We start from the raw sequence: 20,850 nt of genomic DNA, 5'->3' as shown, positions 1-20,850 counted from the left end.
TTAATGTCCTTCCGATATGTATCCTTGTTTTCGCATGGGTCCGGTTGCAGTCTCTTTTTTTCTGTAGCCACTCCGAAGTCCGAACGAAGTCTTTTGCATTTTACAGCGGGTGAATCTGTTGTCACTGGTGATTGTCGTTTGAACCTTTCTGGATCCGCCATCAAATTGATAAGTTTAATTATATCAAGTGCTGTGAGAAAAGGCTATAAATCTCCACCTCCAACATCCTCACACACGCAATATAGCGTATACTAGCCGAGACTCTTCTTTATGTGTACAGATGTGACGTAATGACTCAATATAGCGTATACTAGCCGAGACTCCTTCTTCATGTGTACAGATGTGACGTAATGACTCAATATAGCGTATACTAGCCGAGACTCCTTCTTCATGTGTACAGATGTGACGTAATGACTCAATATAGCGTATACTAGCCGAGACTCCTTCTTCATGTGTACAGATGTGACGTAATGACACAAAGACATGCTCGAATCTCCCGCGGAAATCCACCAGTACCACTGGAATTAAAAACATTATTACAAGCTTACCACTTTGAATCGAGCTAAGGCAAGCAGATTTTGAACACTGGCTGGTTATGTATTTTCTCAAATATGTATTTTGGATCATTTTTAACCCAACAAAAAGCTACGGACTGCAGCTTTAACATATTTTATTTGTCTGTTAAATTGAAGAGAACTTAGGATATTGGTTTACTTGTGCCCTTTTTGAGCACTTGAGCTTAACTGAGAGTATTTGTAGACGTTTAAGAGGCTTTTGTATCGACCTTGATTTATTGCAATATTGAGTTTTATTGAGGTGCTCAGTTTAAAGGAGCTGTATGTAAGATTGTGGCCAAAACGAGTAGGCTACTGCAATCACTGTCAAATGACTGTAGAGTGGTGTATCCCCTCCCCCTGACTCGAGGTTGCCAGATTGGCTGCAGGATCCAGCAGGAACGTGATGAGCTGCAGCTGTGGTAACTAGAGCAGAGCTGGCAACCCAGATGCCGCAACACTACTGACTTCGTGATTGGTAGATAGGCGGAGGGTGGAGCATCAGACCAAAACACAACATGACAACATCAACATCAGTTGAGGGCTGCAACTGCACTTTTTAAATGACAATATCCTGGCCAGACTACTGTTGTCAGTGATATAAGTATTTGAAATGTACATGATTTCTTAATGTCTAGTGATATTTCAGGGCCATTTTATGATTAATTGAAATACATTTCTTACATACAGCTCCTTTAATTTTGATTTTAGAAAATAAACATGTTTGCTGTCTCTGACAAATCAACTGTTTCTTGTTTTTCACTGGCATGCCTCTTAGATGTTGAGAATGAGTGCGTCTTTGAGCTTACATTCAGTACGAGTAAATTACTTAAGTACTGTTAAAATCAGATACTTGTACTCAAGTCGTATTGGAATTGGTAACTTGTAATGGAGTAATTTTTGCTGTAAGGAATCTGTACTTTTACTCAAGTATGGTTTTCAGGTACTCTTTACACTCCACCCACCAGCTTCACCAAATATGCATATGGTCGGCCAAGTAGTCCTTCCCACCACTGAATGTTGGGCTGCACAAAAGTGTTGACTGGTTAGCAGTAGCGAATTAGCCAAAAAGCACCTCTTTCCCCAGTCTGGTTCGAATCTTTTTTACAGTCTATGGTTCGAATATGCCGATTTCGATGAAGCCCCTCCTTCTGAAAACGAAATGTGCTGTGATTGGTTAACTGGCCCGGTGTGTTGTGATTGGCAGTGTTTAGCACGTGTTCGGGAAATGTCCCACACCTCCATAACCACCATTTAATCGTAATATTCGTCGGAAAACTAAGGTAATACAAACAGTAATCGACCACAAAACCATGGTTAATTTTCCTAAGGAGCGGTGAACCGTCTTACAAAAGCAAGAGCTTACAAAAGATAAAAAAACAAGCTGTTTTCCATAAAGTTCTTGTAAAGGGGATTCTGTTAAATAAAATATCTCACTTTGGAGTGGACTTTGAGCTTTGTAACCTTACAGATATTTTTTATGCTCAAACAGCAACATTACACACTAACTAAAGTTGAAAAAGTGGAAAAGCATAACAGGACCCCTTTAAGCTTCAGTTGAAAAGTTCAGTTGAAAAGTTGGCTTCTGAATAATTTCAGAAAATGAGCTCTGTGACCAACAAAAGCATGATTCTTTACAACTTTTGTTCATCATGATGATCTTCACATATGAACTCAACTTTTATGATTTTTGAAACCTAAATACAGTTGTCAGAAGTATAAAGCTAGGCTATAAACAAACTTCACCACAGTCAAATTACTTAAGTGTCACCACCACTAAGCTTCCAACAACTCTTTCAGTCTTTATTTAAAAAACCTTTTCCCTGAATGTTTGAGTAAGAATAGTTTGCAAGAGCGCAAGTCTGTGAAAGCGGAATAGAGATTAGATGACGTTTAATGTCCCTGACAACCTCTGTTGTCCCATTTAGCCACTTGTTTCTCAAGACAAGTACGGCTGTATTTTATGTCATAGAATAAAACGTGAAAATATCTTGAGCTTGTCTTAACCACCGACCTTATTTCAGGCATTTACCAAAAAAAACTATTCAGAACAATGGAACCAGAATAGTGATATATCACTAGCGTCTAACTGTTGAGTGTGCATTGGCTGTACACTTGTTATTGAGGTGCATTATGGGAATGAAAGAGTGCACTTGATAATGTCCAATACTATGGTTTTGGACATCACTATAAACAGCTGTCCCTTCAAATAATGCACCATATAAGGGTATATGGGGCACTTTTGGACACAACCATAGTCATTGCCTTGGTATCTGACATGCACTTCTTTGCCAGATATTTAATAAATGGTATAATTTCCATACAGAAACATACTGCTGTATTTTACTTTAATCCAAACAGCCATACCTTTACCATACCTGAATGAGGCATTACAAGTCATGTAGAAACAAATCGAACTTTTAAGGTGAAATCCAAAATGTTTGGGGACAAGACAAATGTACGAAAAGTGACCTGTACACATTTCTCCAAGACTCAAGAAATTGAGATGCCATCCGCTGTGGCACAATCAACATTGACAGTGGTTGATTCGAAACACTATTCAGGCAATGTGCATACAAAACCTTGGCTTGGTTTAGACATTATAAACATTGATTCAAGTGTGCACAATTACAACAATCACTTTTCCAAACAGGGGGGAAGGGGAGGGGCTTGACATCATGACAACTTTTCATTCCACTGCAATTCACTGTACACTGTCATTCCGTTTGCATCAGCCAGTGACATCATCAAAGAGGGCTGCCTAAAAACACTCAATTTTGACACTTAGAAATTAAAGGTAACAAGTAAAATGACGGAGGACTGTTATGTCGCTGTATGGAGGGAGTATGTTACAAACACACGGGCTAAGGGGTAAAATGCCACATGAACATCTTCTGTCTCTTTGAGCCATTTGAACCGTTTCTCATGTCTGCCTTGCCATTTTTGGTTTTGGATTGGTTGATGTTTTTCCTCGGGCGTATGTGTCAGTTCAACATGCTCCTCAGTGCTACATGAAGTGCATCTGGAAAAAAAGGCATCTTATTATCACAGGTCACAAGCAGAGGTACGTACAGAAGAACAGCCTTTAATGTAAGACGTTAGGACGCTCTCGGACGGGAGTACCTGAGCTCCAGGGATTGGGGTGAAAGGATTGGTGGTGCGGAGGATGGGCTGGTTATATATCATTGGCTGGGGAGCCATCAAGGGCATTGACCCCATCTGCCCCACAGGAGGAGGAATCTATAAAGCAGTGAAAAAGTTCAGCATGAGTGTCGGACTTGTGGAGATTTTCGGGTCGTTAATATTATTTAGCTTGGAAGAAATTAATACTTTTATTCATCAATGATGCATTAAATTGATCGAAAGTGGCAGGCATTTATAACATTTCGATTTAGAAATGCTGTTCTTTTGAATGCTCTATTCCTCAAAGCAGGGTTTCCCACATGGGGGTTCATGAGGAAACTGCAGGGGATTCATGAGTTGATGAATAGCTAATAATTATATTGAATGTACAAGAATAAAATGGCTTCACAATAATCGCGATTATCAAATCAAAGGCTCCAATTTAATAAATAACTAGTCTGATGCGCTGTGTGTTTTGGAGTGGAGCACGCAGCGAATTTCATCATTTATCAAATATTATTTTTTTATTTTACAGTACAATTGTATATTATAATTGTAATTTACAACCGTAATATATCTTCATTTTATAATAAGAGTTAAAACATACTACAACAACTACTACTAATTTATTATTGACATCAGTGAATGTGTCGCTAAATTATTTAAATATTAACTTAAAAATCTTTGAGTACTTCAAGTATATATTTTATGTCTAAGGGGTTCGGGGGGTCCCTGCCTCAAAGAGTCCTGAAAAAAATCATATTTGAATGATTTCTGAAAGATCATGTGAACATTCAGCTTTGTCGTTACAGGAATACATTACATTTGGTTTCAAATTAAAATAGGGAACAGTTTAAATTATAATATTTCATCATTTTTTACTGCATTAAAACACCTTACCGGCCCCATACTTCTGAACAAAAGTGTATAAAATAGTTATGTAAATATATTGAACCCCGAACATTATTAAGATGGCAAAATGATCAAGCTGAAACACGTACCATCCCATACACAGGCACTTGGGGGGTTGTCATCGGAAATGCAACCGGAGCTGGTGCCTGAGACAGACAGAAAAACGTCAGAATTAAGTGTGCAGAAATATTTGTAACTCATTTATTTTGGTAGTTCTTTGAATTAGTTGATTCAATCATGTTTATGTACAAGCAGGACTTACATAGCCAGTATAAATCATTCCATTCTGTATCATTACAAAACATGCAGAAGAGAGAAAGACAAAGACGTTACTGAGAATCACACAGAGATTATTTTGTGTTGTATGTAGTACACAGGCCATGTTTCTTGGATTTAAAATCGCATACATATTGTATTCAAACATATTATACGAAATAAGCAGACTGAAATTTTCTGACAGGCGCATGCCTTGAGCAATGAGTCAATTTCCATACCATCTGTGGCATCGGTATGGGAGCAGGGGCCAGGTGTGTGTGGCTCCAGGGTGCCGTCCCATTCATGACTTTAGACTGCCAGTGGGAACCTCCAGACGCTTTTTTCTCCAAATGAGTCCAATGAACTTCTGGCCTAAAAAAAACATATTTATACGTCAGACTGTTACAGATGTACTTAACCAGATGTCCACATTGCAATAATGATTGTTAATCTGGTCAATAAACCTAAAATATCATACGCTTTGCATGGTAAAAGCCTTACTTTTTGGCTGGGGGTCCTCCAAAATGTAAATCTATGACAAATAAAACATGCATTATGAGCCCAGGTATCACGGTCTGTGGTTTAATGTTTAATTGCCATAGAAACAAAATAAATGAGACGACTGAAAGACTCACTGCCCACAAGATTGGCCAAGGACGAATCCAGATCATTAGTAAGTAATTTTCCTCCATTGTAGAACTGTGTGCCTTGACTTTGGACCTGCGAGGAGAGGGTGGGCTTCAAAAGTGCTCCTACGGGAAAGCCAATCTGGAAGATAAAAACAAGGCAATTATTTTTCAATATTAAAGCTAATAAATTTCCAGTTCAATATGCCGAGACAAACATAAAGGGCTGGGTATCAATTTCTCAATTCAGGTTTCAAATTGATGCAATGCAGGGGAGTATTTCAGACTGATTTAAATTGATAACTCGTCTTTTTCAACTATTCATTAAAAGAACATAAATCATAAGAGTCGTTCGTACTTAGAATGGGGCGCACTATAAGTTTTTGATTAACTAAAAAGAACTGGTTCATAAGAATAATTTATTCATGAATCAGACTACACTGGTTGGGGTGTATGTTTTTGATTCACTAAAAAAAACTGGTTCATAAGACTAATTTGTTTGTGAATCGGACCACGGTGTATGTTTTTGATTCACTAAAAATAACTTGTTCATGAGAGTCATTTGTTCATGAATCGGATTACACTGGTCGTGCTGTATGTTTTTGATTTACTAAAAACAACTGGTTTATAAGAGCCATTTGTTCGTGAATCGGACTACACAGGTCACACTATATGTTTTTGATTCACTAAAAAGAACTGGTTCCTAAGTGTCATTTGTTCGTGAATAGGACTGCACAAGTCGAAGTCATGCTGTATGTTTTTGATTCACTAAAAAGAACCGGTTAATAAGAGTAATTTATTCATGTATCGGACTACACTGGTTGGGCTGTATGTTTTTGATTCACTAAAAATAACCAGTTAATAAGAATCATTTATTCGTGAATCAGACTATACTGGTTGGTTGGTGATTTTTTCCCTCCAATTCACTTCACCAGAAATCCCGCCCTGCAGCTAATTTTATTGGTTAAGGTTACAACGACGGGTAGGTTTAGGGATCAGTGTTTGGTGTAAGCAATCAGTACTGTGATTGACATGACCAATAAAATCGTACGAATTGGCTGCAGGGCGGAATTTCCGCTGAACTGGTTTGTGGGGAAAAAAATCACACAATGTTTTTGATTCACTAAAAAGAAGTGGATCATAAGAATAATTTATTCATAAATTGTACTACACTGGTTGGGCTGTACGTTTTTGATTGACTAAAAAGAACTGGTTCATAAGAGTCATTTGTTCGTGAATTGGACTACACTGGTGGAAATGTATATTTTTGATTAACTAAAAATAACTGGTTAAAAAACTGGTGTGTTTTTGGGGTGGAATTATCTGTTTTTCTGAATCTGTTTGAAAACGAGTTCGATGTCGCCACAGGTCCAAAAATTACAAACTTTTAAAAGTCAATGAACTCATTATAAAATTAGAAAAATACTCACTTAGTTGAGTCCCAAAGAAGTGGAGAATGTGCCATATAATAAAGAATTTAATAAGAGCAGTATTAAAATTGTATCAGAGAAGAATGGTAAAACACTCAGAATATAGAAATAGTAAACTGGACAGTTTTGGGCCAGTTTAATTACCTCCCCAGCTGTTGTTAGTGGCCGGTAGGGTGGTTGTCTGAGCAGGGGTGCTGGAATTGTGTTGGAGATCAAAATGGTCATTGCTGAAGTTGTGCACACTGTTCAGGATAATGGGGAATGAACAATTAAACCTTGTAACGGGCACACAATAACTCCTGCAACTACTTTTTACTCATTTGTCTTTGGAAAAATGCATTTGGTAAGTAAATAAATGCATATAGTATACATGTAGAAGTGCCACTACACTCGAAAAAACACTCCAGAACATGGCCTCATGTACCCGTTTGTGATGGTTAGATCAGGTGGACTGGACAGAAGCTCGGTGGCACCGCTGCTGGTGCAGCTACTGTTGGCACTGCCCACAGACTGCCCGCTGGGGGATACTGTCGGGGTCTGCATGCCAATGTCTTTGAGCTGAACAGCCTGCCGAGCAGAAATAACAGCATAAACCAACAACCTTAATGCAGACAGTTTCAGTGAACATGTAATTGTTTGGATGAACATTTGCAAAAAGGAAGGAGTTTGAAAATACGTTGCATGCTGTTGTGAAGTCTGCGCTCATTAGCAATTTGACAGAGAAATGATGTGACAAATGAATACGATTTCTTACCTTTGCAGGCTGTAGTCTGTCACCCTCCACCTCCCTATGAATGCAAAAAGAGAATGATTCACTGGAGCGTCTAATCGCGGCGGATACACAAACTAACAAATCAAACGCGCTATTTAGTCAAGTTTCAGTGGGATCTGTGAAAACCTTACTGTAGGAACCACTATCACCATCACAATATTGATTATGAGCAGAACTGTCATGCCCATTCAAACTGGCACCTGATTTTTAAGCCAAGTGGATTTTGAATGAAACTTCAAATAAAGTTGATAAAGTTGTATGATTATTGTAGGTAATAAAACGTTTTTTTTTTCTGTTTTTTTTCTTGATGAACTTCTGTCATGACAACTCTCAGAGTGATTGGCATGGTAATGGATATGACAATGTTGATATATGGTCTTGGCGGAATAGATCTGCTACACTGCTGCTGCTGTTATTGCTGTTTCTGCTGCAGAGCTGTGTTCATACACAACATGCTGCTGCTGTACAATATAGCGTCCATGAATTACCCATAGCAGATGGAACAGGTGGAGCTGGGGAAGGTGGAGGCTTTATGAAATGCTACAGCAAATGCTGAACAAGTATTTAAAGGTTGAGCAGCGAGCTCATTGGCTACTGATTCAGCAGGAACCAATCAGCTGTGCCCAATAGAGAATGATGTGATTGCAAGCAGATTGAGTTAAGGACCTATAAGCCTGTACCATCTAGAGTTTCACGACAAAATTGTGTCTAAAATGTTTATGTGGCCTTCCAGACCGAGATTTAATTGGGAGACATTTTTTCCTGCAAGTAACATAATCTTTATTATATGCAGCAAAGCAATTTTGTTTTAAAAATAATTAAAATCATAAAACAGAGAGGACATAATTATTTAGACCCTCACAATTATGTGTCAAGGTCTGTAAATGTTTACATTTTATACAAGTTATTTTGACATCTTTATGAAAAGGTAGGTTTAGTTCATGTCAAATGGATAACCTCAATATTAATAAATAAAATAAATTCATTAAGATAAAAACTGAAGTGTATTGAAGGTGTAACGTAAGTATTTTTTACACACAACTTGTATTAAAAGCAGTGGATTTCAAAGAGGGGGCCTCAAGATGACTTACAATTATTTACATTTTAATTTTAATTCATTTTAAAAGTGTGATTTCTAGACCTGGGGAAAGTCATGCAAATGAATAAAATCTTAAAACTTCACTGGCATTTTTATAATGAATATAGTTTTCTAGTTGTGCTAAAAGTGGAAATTGTAAGTGAAACATATTTGTTTTAAATATTGTGTAAAATGAGGGACCTTGGAATCGAAAAGGTTTAGAAACACTGATTTAGAGTGATTCAATCAAAATGTTGGATGAGAATGGTATACGTTTTTGGTTGCACTTTATTTTACCATACGTGCACTTGCATGTACTTACCTAAGAAAATACAGGGTAATCTAAGATAACTACAGGGATTAAGGTTAGGTTTAGGGGTAGGTTCAGGGTTAGTACCTAGTTGTTACCCAGTTATAGTAATTACCTAGTTCTGGCATGAAACTCTAGACGGCGCAGGCTGTTAAGTCTTTGACTCATTTGGTAGCGATCACATCATTATCTACATGGTACAACTGATGTCTTACATGTTCACAGCAATATCTGTGAATATATTGGTAGTAGCCAGTCTTCGGTACTTGCTCAGCAGCAGTGTAGCAGATCTATTCAAATACATTAACATTGCCATATACATTACCATGCCAATCTCTATTACCATACCAATCTCCCGAGAATTGTCATGACAGAATTACTGTAATAAGTACATAGTATGTACATGGGCAACAGGACCCATGCATGTATGAAATAAGCATGAATACAAAGAATACAATTCAAAGAACTTAGTTGGCTGTTGTATATAAACTAGATTTTCATCATTCCTGACATTTGTATTTGTCATTGACCCTTAGACAGAATCCCAGCACATATTCGAGTACCTGCTGACAGTAGAGGCCTCTTTCATTTTCTTGCCCTCCAGAGAAGCCAGATGTTGTTCCAGAGCATCTAAGAGACTGTTGGGAGCCTGGTGGTGAGGTCAAGAAGGGATGAGGCAACACAGGTTTTAGGCAACACAATAAACTGGTTAAAAGTAGCAGCAAAAAATTATCAAAACAAAACACACACACACACACTCAAACATTTGCACCTAATATACTTCTAACTATGAATCGTAAAATAAGGACTTCATACATAAACAACTACATGTATATTCTACTGTTCTGTCTTTTATTCTTTCTCTCACACACTCATACCTTCACACACACAAAGGCTGCGTAACTAAGAGAACCTAATAGTGGTTATGAGTCTCTGAAAACAAAGGGGAAACACAACAGAAGTAATTCAAGTGGAAAGGGCTTAAGCTTTAAAGCTACACATGCAAAACAATATCTGTTTCCCATGCAAGTTCCCCAACAGGCCGTCTAAGACCTGCGAGGTCAACTGAGATCACTTGAGAAGAATTCATACTATGAAAAACGGAAAGCAGACTGACCTACAAGGAGATTGTTCTAATCATGCACAGGAGATAAACACACATACTGCACAGGTATCAAATGCCACAGCGGAACCTGCTAATCTTTGGATTCCACTTGGATTTCTTGGAAATCAATCAGGAGTCAAATTATAGCTATGCCGCTTTTAGTGCTGATTGCAATGTCTGCATCGACATTTTGATAGAATCCGAAACACTTGGAAGCCAAAGCAGGTTAACCAAAGAAAGGCAAACATTGAGTGAGACCAGACCACACTGCCAGTATTTTATGCTTGTATTGCTGTTTCGTCCAAAAAGAGCAACGTCGATTGAATCGAAATGTCGGCCGAAAGGATTCGGCACGCAGGCACGTGCGTCTGTTCTTATACAACATTTGCCTTTGGGCCACAAGCTGTGTCCGGTGTACATGCCAATTCAGAGGAGGAAATTTCATGAATAACAAAAGAGCAGATTTCTCAGACGTGTAATTTGAAGGAAGACACAATAGCGGGAGCATTCTACTGAGAAATCTGAAACATATGCAACGAAACAACACACTATTAAAGGAGAGATAAACAAGGAAGAGAAGTTAAGACAAGGGTTCTACAGGAGCAGGAGTATACAAAAGGCCGTGATTAATATCTATCTTACAGCAAAGAAAAGGCACTTAAATAGGACTTGTGAAATAAGCCTAATCAATGGTGCTAATGATAGAGTACTTGAGAATAGAACGCAGGCCTTCTGAATACTGCTTCAGCTTAAGTAAACAAGGCACTCCTTCCAATAAAATGTTTTGTTGACATGGTTGAAGTACCACTTTGTAGTGTGCCAGCCCAACACCTTCAGGAGTCCCTGTCCAATGTAAATGAAAATGTCAAATATGCCAAATGGTGGCAAACTGAAGGGGGACGTCAATGCCCGGCACCCTGGCAGAATTGTCAAGAGACGCAGGAAAATCAGGTCTATATTTGGCAGCGCTGCTGACTATAAAACTTCGTGAGGTGCCAGGCAGAATTTAGTCCCCAGCTCCAGTTTTAAGGCATTCTTTTTTTATTTGTGCACATTCACTGTTCTACCCAAGAAGCTATCCAAGCAGAATACCCTACCAGTACAGAGATATATGGCAAAGGTGAGTGCTTCCAGGTTGGGACATGTCTTTATTTAGCGAGCCCGTGGCCCACGACGTCAGACTGGCCACGTACAGCGTGGCAGAGATCATCGCACAAGCACCGTTTAGCCATATATCAATCCGTGTAAAAGCCGCCTTTTTGCTGTCTCTGACAAACGACAGACCGGAAGTCATTCGTTCCCAATGGAAAATTGCACGGGAGCTACATACGCCAAATTTGCGGACTGGATTTGAATATTTTAACTTGTGCGATTAGACTGTATGCAACAAACTATAAGCACGACGTGATAACTATCAGTATTTTTTTTTAACTAAAATACTCTGTAGAATTAAGTCTAAAATTTCTATTTTATAATTGTTAAACAGTCATTTACAATGATAAGCACTGGAACGAGATTTGTGGACAAACAATTATTGCTTCCAACCATAGAGTTTGGTGAACAAGCGGAGGATAAATGCTGTTGCGCTCAGTCGTATGCGAGTGTCAGAGACGGTGAAAACGTGGCTTTTGGAAGTACAAGCAGTCAAATTTCTCATGGGTATATGCCAGTAAGAAATAGTGGCTTGAGGGGCAAGCACTAAGCTTTAATGAGACCTTAACTGACTTCATTACTAATCAAATGTGGCTATAAACAAGGCAACGGCTATCAGAGATAGCACCTGTAAAAATTCACATAGACTATAGCTTTGGTACCCATTTACCTCTGGCGACAACAGAAAATGCAAAACAGCACATCTGATTCCTTGGGAGTGCGCGGGTATGGAGTAAGTTTCTTGAGGCCCCTATCCTAAAAGTCTGATAGATGAGGGGGAAATCAAAAGAAATCAGGGCTGGGGATGATGGTCTATGGGGTGAGGCGTGAATGAGAGATCAGGGTGAAGCCACATGAGAGAAACTGAGATGAAATGCACCACTAACCTGTGAGAGATCTGGGATGTCAACCTGATCAATTCCAACTTGCTGTGACACAAAAGAAAAGGAAGGGAGGGAGAACGGAAAACAAAACGTGAAACCAAACGGTAAAAAGAGAAAACCGAGGCACGTGGAGAAGGGAGAAAGAAGAATTAAGAAAAAGAGCCATTACTCCATGCAGTGTATGAGAAACAAAAAAGAGAGAATGGACGACTGGATGTACACACACACAGAGACATTGAGGTTCTGGAGATGGTGTAGTAGATGATGAGTGAGAAGACACTTGTAGGTCAATGGTGAGATATTTACATGACTAGGTGAGAAACATCCAAAAGAAACACACAACTAATGTTGACTTTGGAAAAAAGACAAGAAAAACAAATGGCATACACACATTGTTATACAAAGAAAGAAATGTGCTCTTAAAGTCAACTTTAGTCAGTTTTTGGATAGCACTTCACCCTTTTCCTGAAGAGTCATATTATTCAGCCAGAAAGCAACATAAAGGATTTAACAAAAAGAGAAGAAACCAAACAAAAAACTCAAGAAGGATGTGCTTAGCATTTTTCCCCAATGTATGCCTCCATACACATCAAAATAATGGGCTTTACAGACAAAAGTAAACAGCTAAATTCCAACCATCACACTGGCACAGTTGTCAAAAATATCAGGTGCATCTCTACAGTAGCAAAGCTTTATCTTTGAGGCTTATCTTATCTTGTCATTTATGCAATTGTTTATCCAATAGTTCCTAGGAGCCAAATTGACAACTGTGCCCGTATCCAAACTGCAAAACAAAGGTTCAACTCATCGTTTGCACATTAAAGGACTGTCGTTGCAATCGTGTCATAGCTCTGTTCTTGCTGTTGTTGAGAGGGACAGATAGATAGAGAGACTTTCTGCTAAGGCATGCAGTGCAGGCACCAGAACAGGCAGCATGAGGGGGGACCTCTGATACAGGTTCTTGGACCAAAAGGCAAGAGGGACATTTAGCAAAAAAGGGCCTGAATAAGATGAGCCCAACCATCCCATGCATGGATTAGATCTGGAGATGTGTTACCTCTGCCACCTTGAGAAACTCTGAGAGCTTGGTCATCCTGATAAGAAACTTCTTGTATATTTCCAGCGCCTCTTTGCATTGATTCTTCTTCATATTAAAATATTTCTCTTTGAAGTGAAGAAAAAGTCAATTTAGCAAGTTACAGTTCTCTTTGAAGTACAAAAGATATTTTGAATTATAATATATTCATATATAAAAGCAGCTGTGACCAACAGCTTTTGCGCTGCACACTCATGTGAGGACACAAACTACTGAATTACTGAAATTACATGGAAACAAAGCTCTGAGCTGAAAGTATTACCTAGCAGATTAATGACACCCTCGTTGTAAGCAGCAAAGATGCGGATAGAGTCCTTGAAGAGCAGCGTGAAGGCACAATTGATCACCCCATTGGTCAGTTCATTAGAGCTGGCCTACAGGGAAGCACAAAATCACAAATGTAATCAAAACATGAGCCTTTAAATGCCAGCTTGCTGTTTCTCTGCATTCCTACTAGGCGTCTATAAATCATCAAGCAATCTCAAGCTTCCAAACTCCTCCTGCTGTTGCTACAAAAGCCACATCTGAAGCACCATAGCGGGTACAAGGGTTGTATCTCAGTAGCTGGAAGGTTTTGATTGCCCAAATTTGTGTTTTGTAAAACCACACTGCTATACATTCAGGCAAAAGTCAACATAATGCAGGGATTTTAATTCAAAGGTGGAATTATGTTTAAAACAGGAATGTTTGTCATAAATATCAGGTTAGGGAAGACTGTCTGAGTGATTTCATGTGCTTTATATCTTGTCATTTAGTTCAACTACAATTTTTTTTGTTAGAGTTTTTTGTTGTTGTTAATATATATATTTTTATAGAATATTCATAAACACACTATCATTCAAAATGGTATGGTAATATTTGTTTTGGCTTTGAAAGAAGTCTCTTAAGCTCATCAAGGCTGCATTTATTTGATCAAAAATACAGTATACAGTAATATTGTGACCTATTACTGTTTTCTATGTTAATATATTTAAAAATGTCATTTATTCCTGTGATGCAAAGCTGAATTTTCAGTGTCACATGATCCTTAAGAAATCATTCTAATAACCTAAATACAGTATACAGTAATATTGTGACCTATTACTGTTTTCTATGTTAATATATTTAAAAATGTCATTTATACCTGTGATGCAAAGCTGAATTTTCAGTGACACATGATCCTTAAGAAATCATTCTAATAAGCTGATTTTCTGCTGAAGAAACATTTCTTGGTTATTATTATTGAAAACAGTTGTGCTACTTAATATTTTTCTAGAAATCATGATACATTTTTTCAGGATTCTGTGATGAACAGAAAAATCAGCAGAAAATTTAAAAGGGTGGTATAATTCCCTTTTCACAAGATGTAAAATAAGTCTCTGATGTCCCCAGAGTGTGTGTGTGAAGTTTGAGCTCAAAATACCCCACAGATATTTTTATATAGCATGTTAAAATTGTCACTTTTTGAGGGTGAGCAAAAACACACCTTTTTTGTGTCCGTCCCATTAAATGCGAATGAGCTGCTGCTCCCGGCACAGGGGGCGGAGCTACAACAGTTTGTGTCCTTTTACCTCACACCGACATGCACTGAAATTTTTTAAAAAGTTCACACTACACAACTTTAAACGTCGGCAGATCGCTGTGCTGTTTAGACTACACGACTTGCTCTGGAGTCTTGAAGTTGTAGTGTTCACACTATGTGACACTATGTAAATGATCTGCAACAGGGGGTTACACACTACACAAGCTGACAACAACTCTGTCACCCAACGACTCTATCCGCTCCCCAAACCACGTTTTGTCACGAAAACACACGCGAGAAGTGGAATGTGAAATGATGCGAAACAGGAGTTGTCTATTTGAAAATGGCTGTTTGCGCAATGATCTGTTCAGAACCCCAAAAAGAAGGGGAAAAAAATACGGGTGAAAGGATGGATAAGCACACGCGGGCAGCAGGGATTGTCTGTGTGTAGCACAGACAATCCCTGCTGCCCGCGTGTGCTTGTAGGGGAGAGTTGGTGGTGACTGGTGAGTAAAACATGTTTATAATGAGAAAGCTCAATATCTTGGGTCCAAACTTTTCTTGAAGCCATTGCTGGTGCTGCTGCTGTTTTTCTTTCGGTGACCTCAACCTATGCCTTGCTCTCTCATTATTTAGCATGCTAGATATTTGTCTGGCGTCGGCGAGGTGTCAGCGAGCGTTTTTAATGCGTCGTTTAGTATTTCACACATAAAGACTGGCGATCGCGGATCACCCGCAGATTTGCACACGATTAAAGCCCGACCTGTCGTCGAGCTCATTAACTTGCAAATCGGGCTTAAATCGGGCTTAAATCCTGTAAGGTGGAGGCTTAACCCGGGAGGAATGTCGTGTAGTCCCTACCAGACGTTTGTTGTAGTCCTTAAAAAGCCATTTCTTTGAAAGCAAATATCTTCCTTTGCTTTGAGCTTCGTAACTTTGCAGATGTTGTTTATGCTCAAACAGCAACATTACACACTAACTAAAGTTAGAAAAGTGAAATCATAATCACCCACCCCTTTAAATGATGTAGATATCTTTTGTAACATTATATGTCTTTACTGTCACTTGTGAATAATTTAATGCATCCTTGTGGAATAAACGTATTAACTTTAAAAAATATATAGGCCTATAAATATTTTATACAATATTCTTTACTGCTGAAATGTCTACAATAGGCTGTTTAAAGACAATATTCCCATTGTGACATCTTAGCCCCCGACACTTTGACAACATGCCCTGCAATTGGGAACATATGTGTTTTTATTTATAAGGAAAAATGAGAGAAATTACAGCCGTGAAAAACTGCAGAAAAGGAAGGGCAGACGTGAGACAGACCGACTAAAGAACCGGTTCTGAAGATAGTAATCAGATGTTTAAGTCACTACACAACTTTCTGTCAATTCTGTCAACTCCGAACACACAAAATCTTTAGACTGGCGCAGAAATTCGGCAACTATTCCCGACTCACCCAGATCGCAAATCGGGGAAAAAATCAGAGAAAAAAGTATAGTCTAGTGTATTCCAGCCTTTGGTCATAACACTATTCTACCTAGAAAAATACTGATAAATATCATGCATTCTATTTGTTTTATTTCCACACAATATTCCATTTTAGATCTGAAAACTGAAACATATTGTATGTATTCAGTACCTCAAAGTCCAGAAGAGCGTCCAGCTGATTCTGAATGATAGGTAGAGTCTTCATCAGCTTTTCTATGCTCATAGTGCGCATCACTCCATCGGTCCTGCGCAGAACATATTGATGGTGTGAGGTTACACATAGTTGAAACTGAAAGGTGTGACCAGTGACCGCAACTGTACACCTTCAAAGGCTGCCGTTTCAAATGTCGCCATTTGTCTTATTTGTCTCATTATGGAATATTTGCCCCTCACCCTCTTTTCATCTTGGTGAAATCAACTGCAACGAGTCTGTAGGACAGAGCCCTCTCGGTCAGATACCTGCTGTAACGTCTAATGTAGATGGACATATCGTAACCTAGAAGAGACGTTCAATGCTTTAGACATACAGATTAAATCTGGTCCATGAATGCACTTATATTGAAGTATTAATTATAAAACATACCTTGTAATGCGCCTTTATCTACGAAGTTATTCAAGTTAAAGAGTGTGCTTCTTGATGCAAGGTACTGGATAAACCTCTGGACGATGAAATGTAAGATACAGACAAGCAAGTGAAGGGGGATCAATAAAGCAAACTGAGTAGAATAAAAACAATAAATGCCTTCCGAAAGAATATAAAAACAATAAATGTTAAGTTTCACAACTACCTGAAAGATTTAATACTTCAAAAATCTTGATAGAATGGCCCTGGCAAGTACTGTTACATTGATTTTGTGACACTCTACGGTCCACTGAGAAAGTGACAAGAAGAAGAAGAATTCAGCCAGCGACTCTTACCTCATTGCCGTACATCATAAGGTGGTGTGTAGTAATGAGAGCTTTAAAGACCACCACCCAGCTTTGATTTGCTGTCCTCTCAAACAATGTGTCAGCCAAGTGAGGTATATTCACGTTCAGCTCATTGGTGCAGTGCATTAGATCTGTGCAAAAACAGGGCAGGAACAATGACTGTACATGATCCAGAACAATTACACTGTGGTTGAATAAGTATGTGGGCCTACTTAATAGATGATATACACTACCAGTTCAAACGTTTGGGGTCAGAAAGATTTTTTTTAAAGAAATTAATACTTACATTATTCAGCAAGAATGATGCTGAAAATTATTTCATATTATTTCAATATGTTCTTGTTTTTACTGTATTTTTGATCAAATAAATGCAGCCTTGGTGAGCATAAGAGAATTTAAGAAATAAGAATTCTTACGGATCCCAAACTTTTGAATGTAGAAAAACAAACATAAAAAATATATACGCTGCCTGGCCAAAAAAAAAAAAAAAACACGCTGTTTGGGATGTGCTGGAGGAGACTTTACAGAGTGCTGGACTCTTGCATTGTCACTACAAAATCTTGACCAAAAATCTTGATGGAAATAATATCACAACATTTATTTTCATCAAGAGGGGCATCAATTGTTGGTCAAGATCTTGTATTGACAATGCAAGAGTCAAGCACTCTGTAAAGTTCTCCTCCAGCACATCCCAAAGACTTTCAATGCATTTAAGGTCTGGACCATTCTTTTACAATTTGAGCCTGATACATTAGGACATTGTCATCCTGGAATATGGCCGTGATGTGTCTTCCTACATGGTTGTTCAAGAAATGAAAAGCTACACACTCTAACAGTTAGGGTTAAAAGAAATGTTCCCAAACATATCACATGCTACAAACATAATAATCACTGAAATAATGATCCAATCATATATTCTTAAATATTTGCCTATTTAAATCCAAACAGCAACTTTATTTTTGGCCAGGCAGTGTATATTTTATGCATATGGAACAGGTCTGGCTATTTCAGCTTTTATGCATTACTAACAGGTGCATAAAAAAAAAAAAAAAAATGTCATCCAATTTACTTAAACGTTTTTAGTAGAATTGGGTGTACCAATGCCCCTGGGTGTACCAATGAATATTAAGTCCATAAAGAAATTATTTATGAGTGAGTCTTGAGAATAGCCTACACAAAGCCCAGACCTGAACCCTTTTGAACACATTTAGGATGAAATGGAAAGCTGACTACGATTCAGAGATGCTCTTCTGGGAGCAAATCCATGCATTCATGTTCCAACATCTAGTGTACAGCCTTCCCAGAAGGATTGAGCAGTTAGTGAGGACTAACTCACTGTTAACACCTAACCAAATGTCCAATAAACAGGTTGTTTTGCTCAAGTGTCCACATCCTTCCGGCCACGTAGATGTAAGGATCTTTTTTTTTCATTCTATAGCTTTGTACAATTTAACCAACAAATTTGGCAAATATTAATTCTAAAGACATTTCATACCTACTTTGTTTATCTGTTGTCTGCATAAGTGGTTCATAATTATATTAAGGTAAACTGCCAGAAATGAGCTGTTTCACCGTAATAGAACAATCCGTAGTTATGCCGGTCTGCTATCTAACATGACATTGCTTGAATAGCGGTTACTCAAAAGTTACACTTGATTTCTCCCTAATTAACTGATAATAAAACCTGTGTCTGTGAATGCTAGCACATATTCAGAGAACACCTGCTACCTTTATTACTTTGAAGGAGGCTGGCAGTTTATTAGATCTGCAGGCTGCTTTCTTTATGTCCCCCGAAGGACATCTGCTCTGGACTCATTAACTGACAGCTTAATTGATAATCTGCTCCATTAATCAACTACACTTATTTATTATTAGTGAACTGAAAAAAGCTCATTTTGACCTGTAAAGGAAGGTGCATCCTCACAATGCTGGGGATGATTTAAAAAAAACTGACCGCAAATACAAATATCAGCCATACCATGCCAAGATTAGCAATAGTATTTCGATTTCAGAATCAAATATCTCCGTCATTGTGACTCACATCTGTAAATAGGCTATAAATATCTACAATGACTTTTTTTTTTTGCATTAACCTATATTTAACAAATGTCTACTTTAACAAATGGAACACATCATATGTTCAGATAAAACAGATTAAGGTGATGCAATATGATAAGCTACAAACATCACTGCATTGATACTGCTGTCACCTTCAATGACTCAGACTATGATAGCAAACACTGTAAGTCAACAATGGAGAAATAGCAACAACACCTTTAAAAACACGAATAACGTTTAAGTCACGAGCAATTTGCCCCTTGCATTGTGTACGCAAGCTAATCTTCATCATGCTATGCCCTTGACATTGTGTGTTTCCTATAAGGAACCAGCCTTAAAATGATTAGTACACGTTGTCTACATAAGACTCTGCGTAATTATTTAATAAGCATCTGGTTGTGATATCTCAAACGTGGCATGCATAATATCAAACTGATTTAAATGTATTTCGAAAAAATAATAAATAAATAAAAACGGTCATGAGGTCCCTGTCGTATGCAAATTGGTCAGTGTGTCAATCACGCATTCTAATCAGCATTACGGGACTGTGAACGTGCCACGGTGACCTTCAGTGAATTGATGAAATGATCTCTATAATGGCTGTCAAGAAATAGACTAATTTACTGTAATTATAGCCAGGTTAGGTTGTAAATAACAGCAAATGATCGGCCAGCAAACAGTGAATCTAAATGGAAGCCGAAGCACAGTGCAAAACACAACGGGTGACATTTCGCTGCGTTTTCCCCCCTGCTTTAACCTACAATCAAGGTGCTTCTTCTTGGGCGCGCTGACTTCGTGCGTAGTGGCCTTGCACACGGCTTTGCTGATGGCAGATCCGGTCATGCTGTGCTGAGCCGCGGCGATCCGGTCCGTGATGGACTGTCCCGACATATTACGATTTTCAATAAATCGTCCCTAAAACAGATCTATTCACTGCAGGGGTGTGTGTGGGAGCCTGCTCCGTGGGTTTAGTCGGTGTTGCGGAGAGCGCTACCCTGATACGAACCGGACACGGGCGAGGATGCTCTGACATTCAGATAACGGCAATCACCGCGCGCTGAAATGATGACAATAATGACAGATCGTGATTTAAATAGGCCTACCCGTTCAGCACGCGCAAAAAGGACACTGTGTTACTCGCTAGCCTCCGGTGTTGCCGGTTAACCATGTAATTGCTGTTTAAACGAAGCGTACTGCGAAAGAAAATGGAGCAAAACCGGTTCAATTGGAGCGTTATTGATGTCTAGCCGCGGAAAATCTCGCCCTGATTCATTGCATGAGCGAAGTAGGTGCATCACGGAATTTGATACCAAGCATCATTTTCCAAATTCCTTCAGCGCGCTTTCGCGTTATATCAGGCTAAATGCACGCGCTGCTGAAAATATGAACTATCAAATGGATATTATATCCCAGTCAGATAGTTGCAGCAGTGGTCCTAAATGTGAAAATTCAGGATCTCGTCGATGACATCTTTGATGAAGCAACAATTCCAATTTCCTATAGTTAACAGTCGGACGCTCCGCGCAAAATGGCAGTATCAGAATCAGGTGACTGGAGAGGGGGG

The 20,850-nt window shown here is 38.7% G+C and overlaps 1 protein-coding gene across 3 annotated transcripts; it reads right to left on the bottom strand.

Annotated features, from left to right (window-relative positions):
* Positions 1-2,885: 2,885 nt before the first annotated feature.
* LOC130095340 (phosphatidylinositol-binding clathrin assembly protein-like) lies at positions 2,886-20,830 on the bottom strand. Of its 3 annotated transcripts, XM_056262061.1 has the most exons (19): positions 20,048-20,829; positions 17,217-17,359; positions 16,882-16,957; positions 16,692-16,794; positions 16,450-16,543; positions 13,560-13,671; positions 13,259-13,365; positions 12,205-12,246; positions 9,624-9,709; positions 7,655-7,688; positions 7,325-7,467; positions 7,045-7,142; positions 5,480-5,596; positions 5,346-5,376; positions 5,084-5,216; positions 4,852-4,875; positions 4,679-4,735; positions 3,678-3,794; positions 2,886-3,576 (listed from the first exon to the last, which is right to left on the bottom strand). In XM_056262061.1, the coding sequence occupies exons 1-19, from the start codon at positions 20,175-20,177 to the stop codon at positions 3,562-3,564; spliced, it is 1,662 nt and encodes a 553-aa protein (XP_056118036.1). In that variant the 5' UTR covers positions 20,178-20,829; the 3' UTR covers positions 2,886-3,561. The 3 variants fall into 3 exon arrangements, with proteins under 3 accessions (XP_056118036.1, XP_056118037.1, XP_056118038.1); XM_056262062.1 differs by lacking the exon at positions 4,852-4,875 and having other exon boundaries at positions 20,048-20,830; XM_056262063.1 differs by lacking the exon at positions 12,205-12,246.
* Between the last annotated feature and the right edge of the window lie 20 nt (positions 20,831-20,850).

This window comes from Rhinichthys klamathensis, unplaced genomic scaffold, assembly GCF_029890125.1.
Source record: "Rhinichthys klamathensis goyatoka isolate OS25496 unplaced genomic scaffold, OSU_Roscu_1.1 h1tg000191l_1, whole genome shotgun sequence".
NCBI classification, from domain to species: domain Eukaryota; kingdom Metazoa; phylum Chordata; class Actinopteri; order Cypriniformes; family Leuciscidae; genus Rhinichthys; species Rhinichthys klamathensis.
The sequence above is the reverse complement of the archived record's forward strand: the minus strand, read 5'-3'. Positions and strand labels throughout refer to the sequence as shown.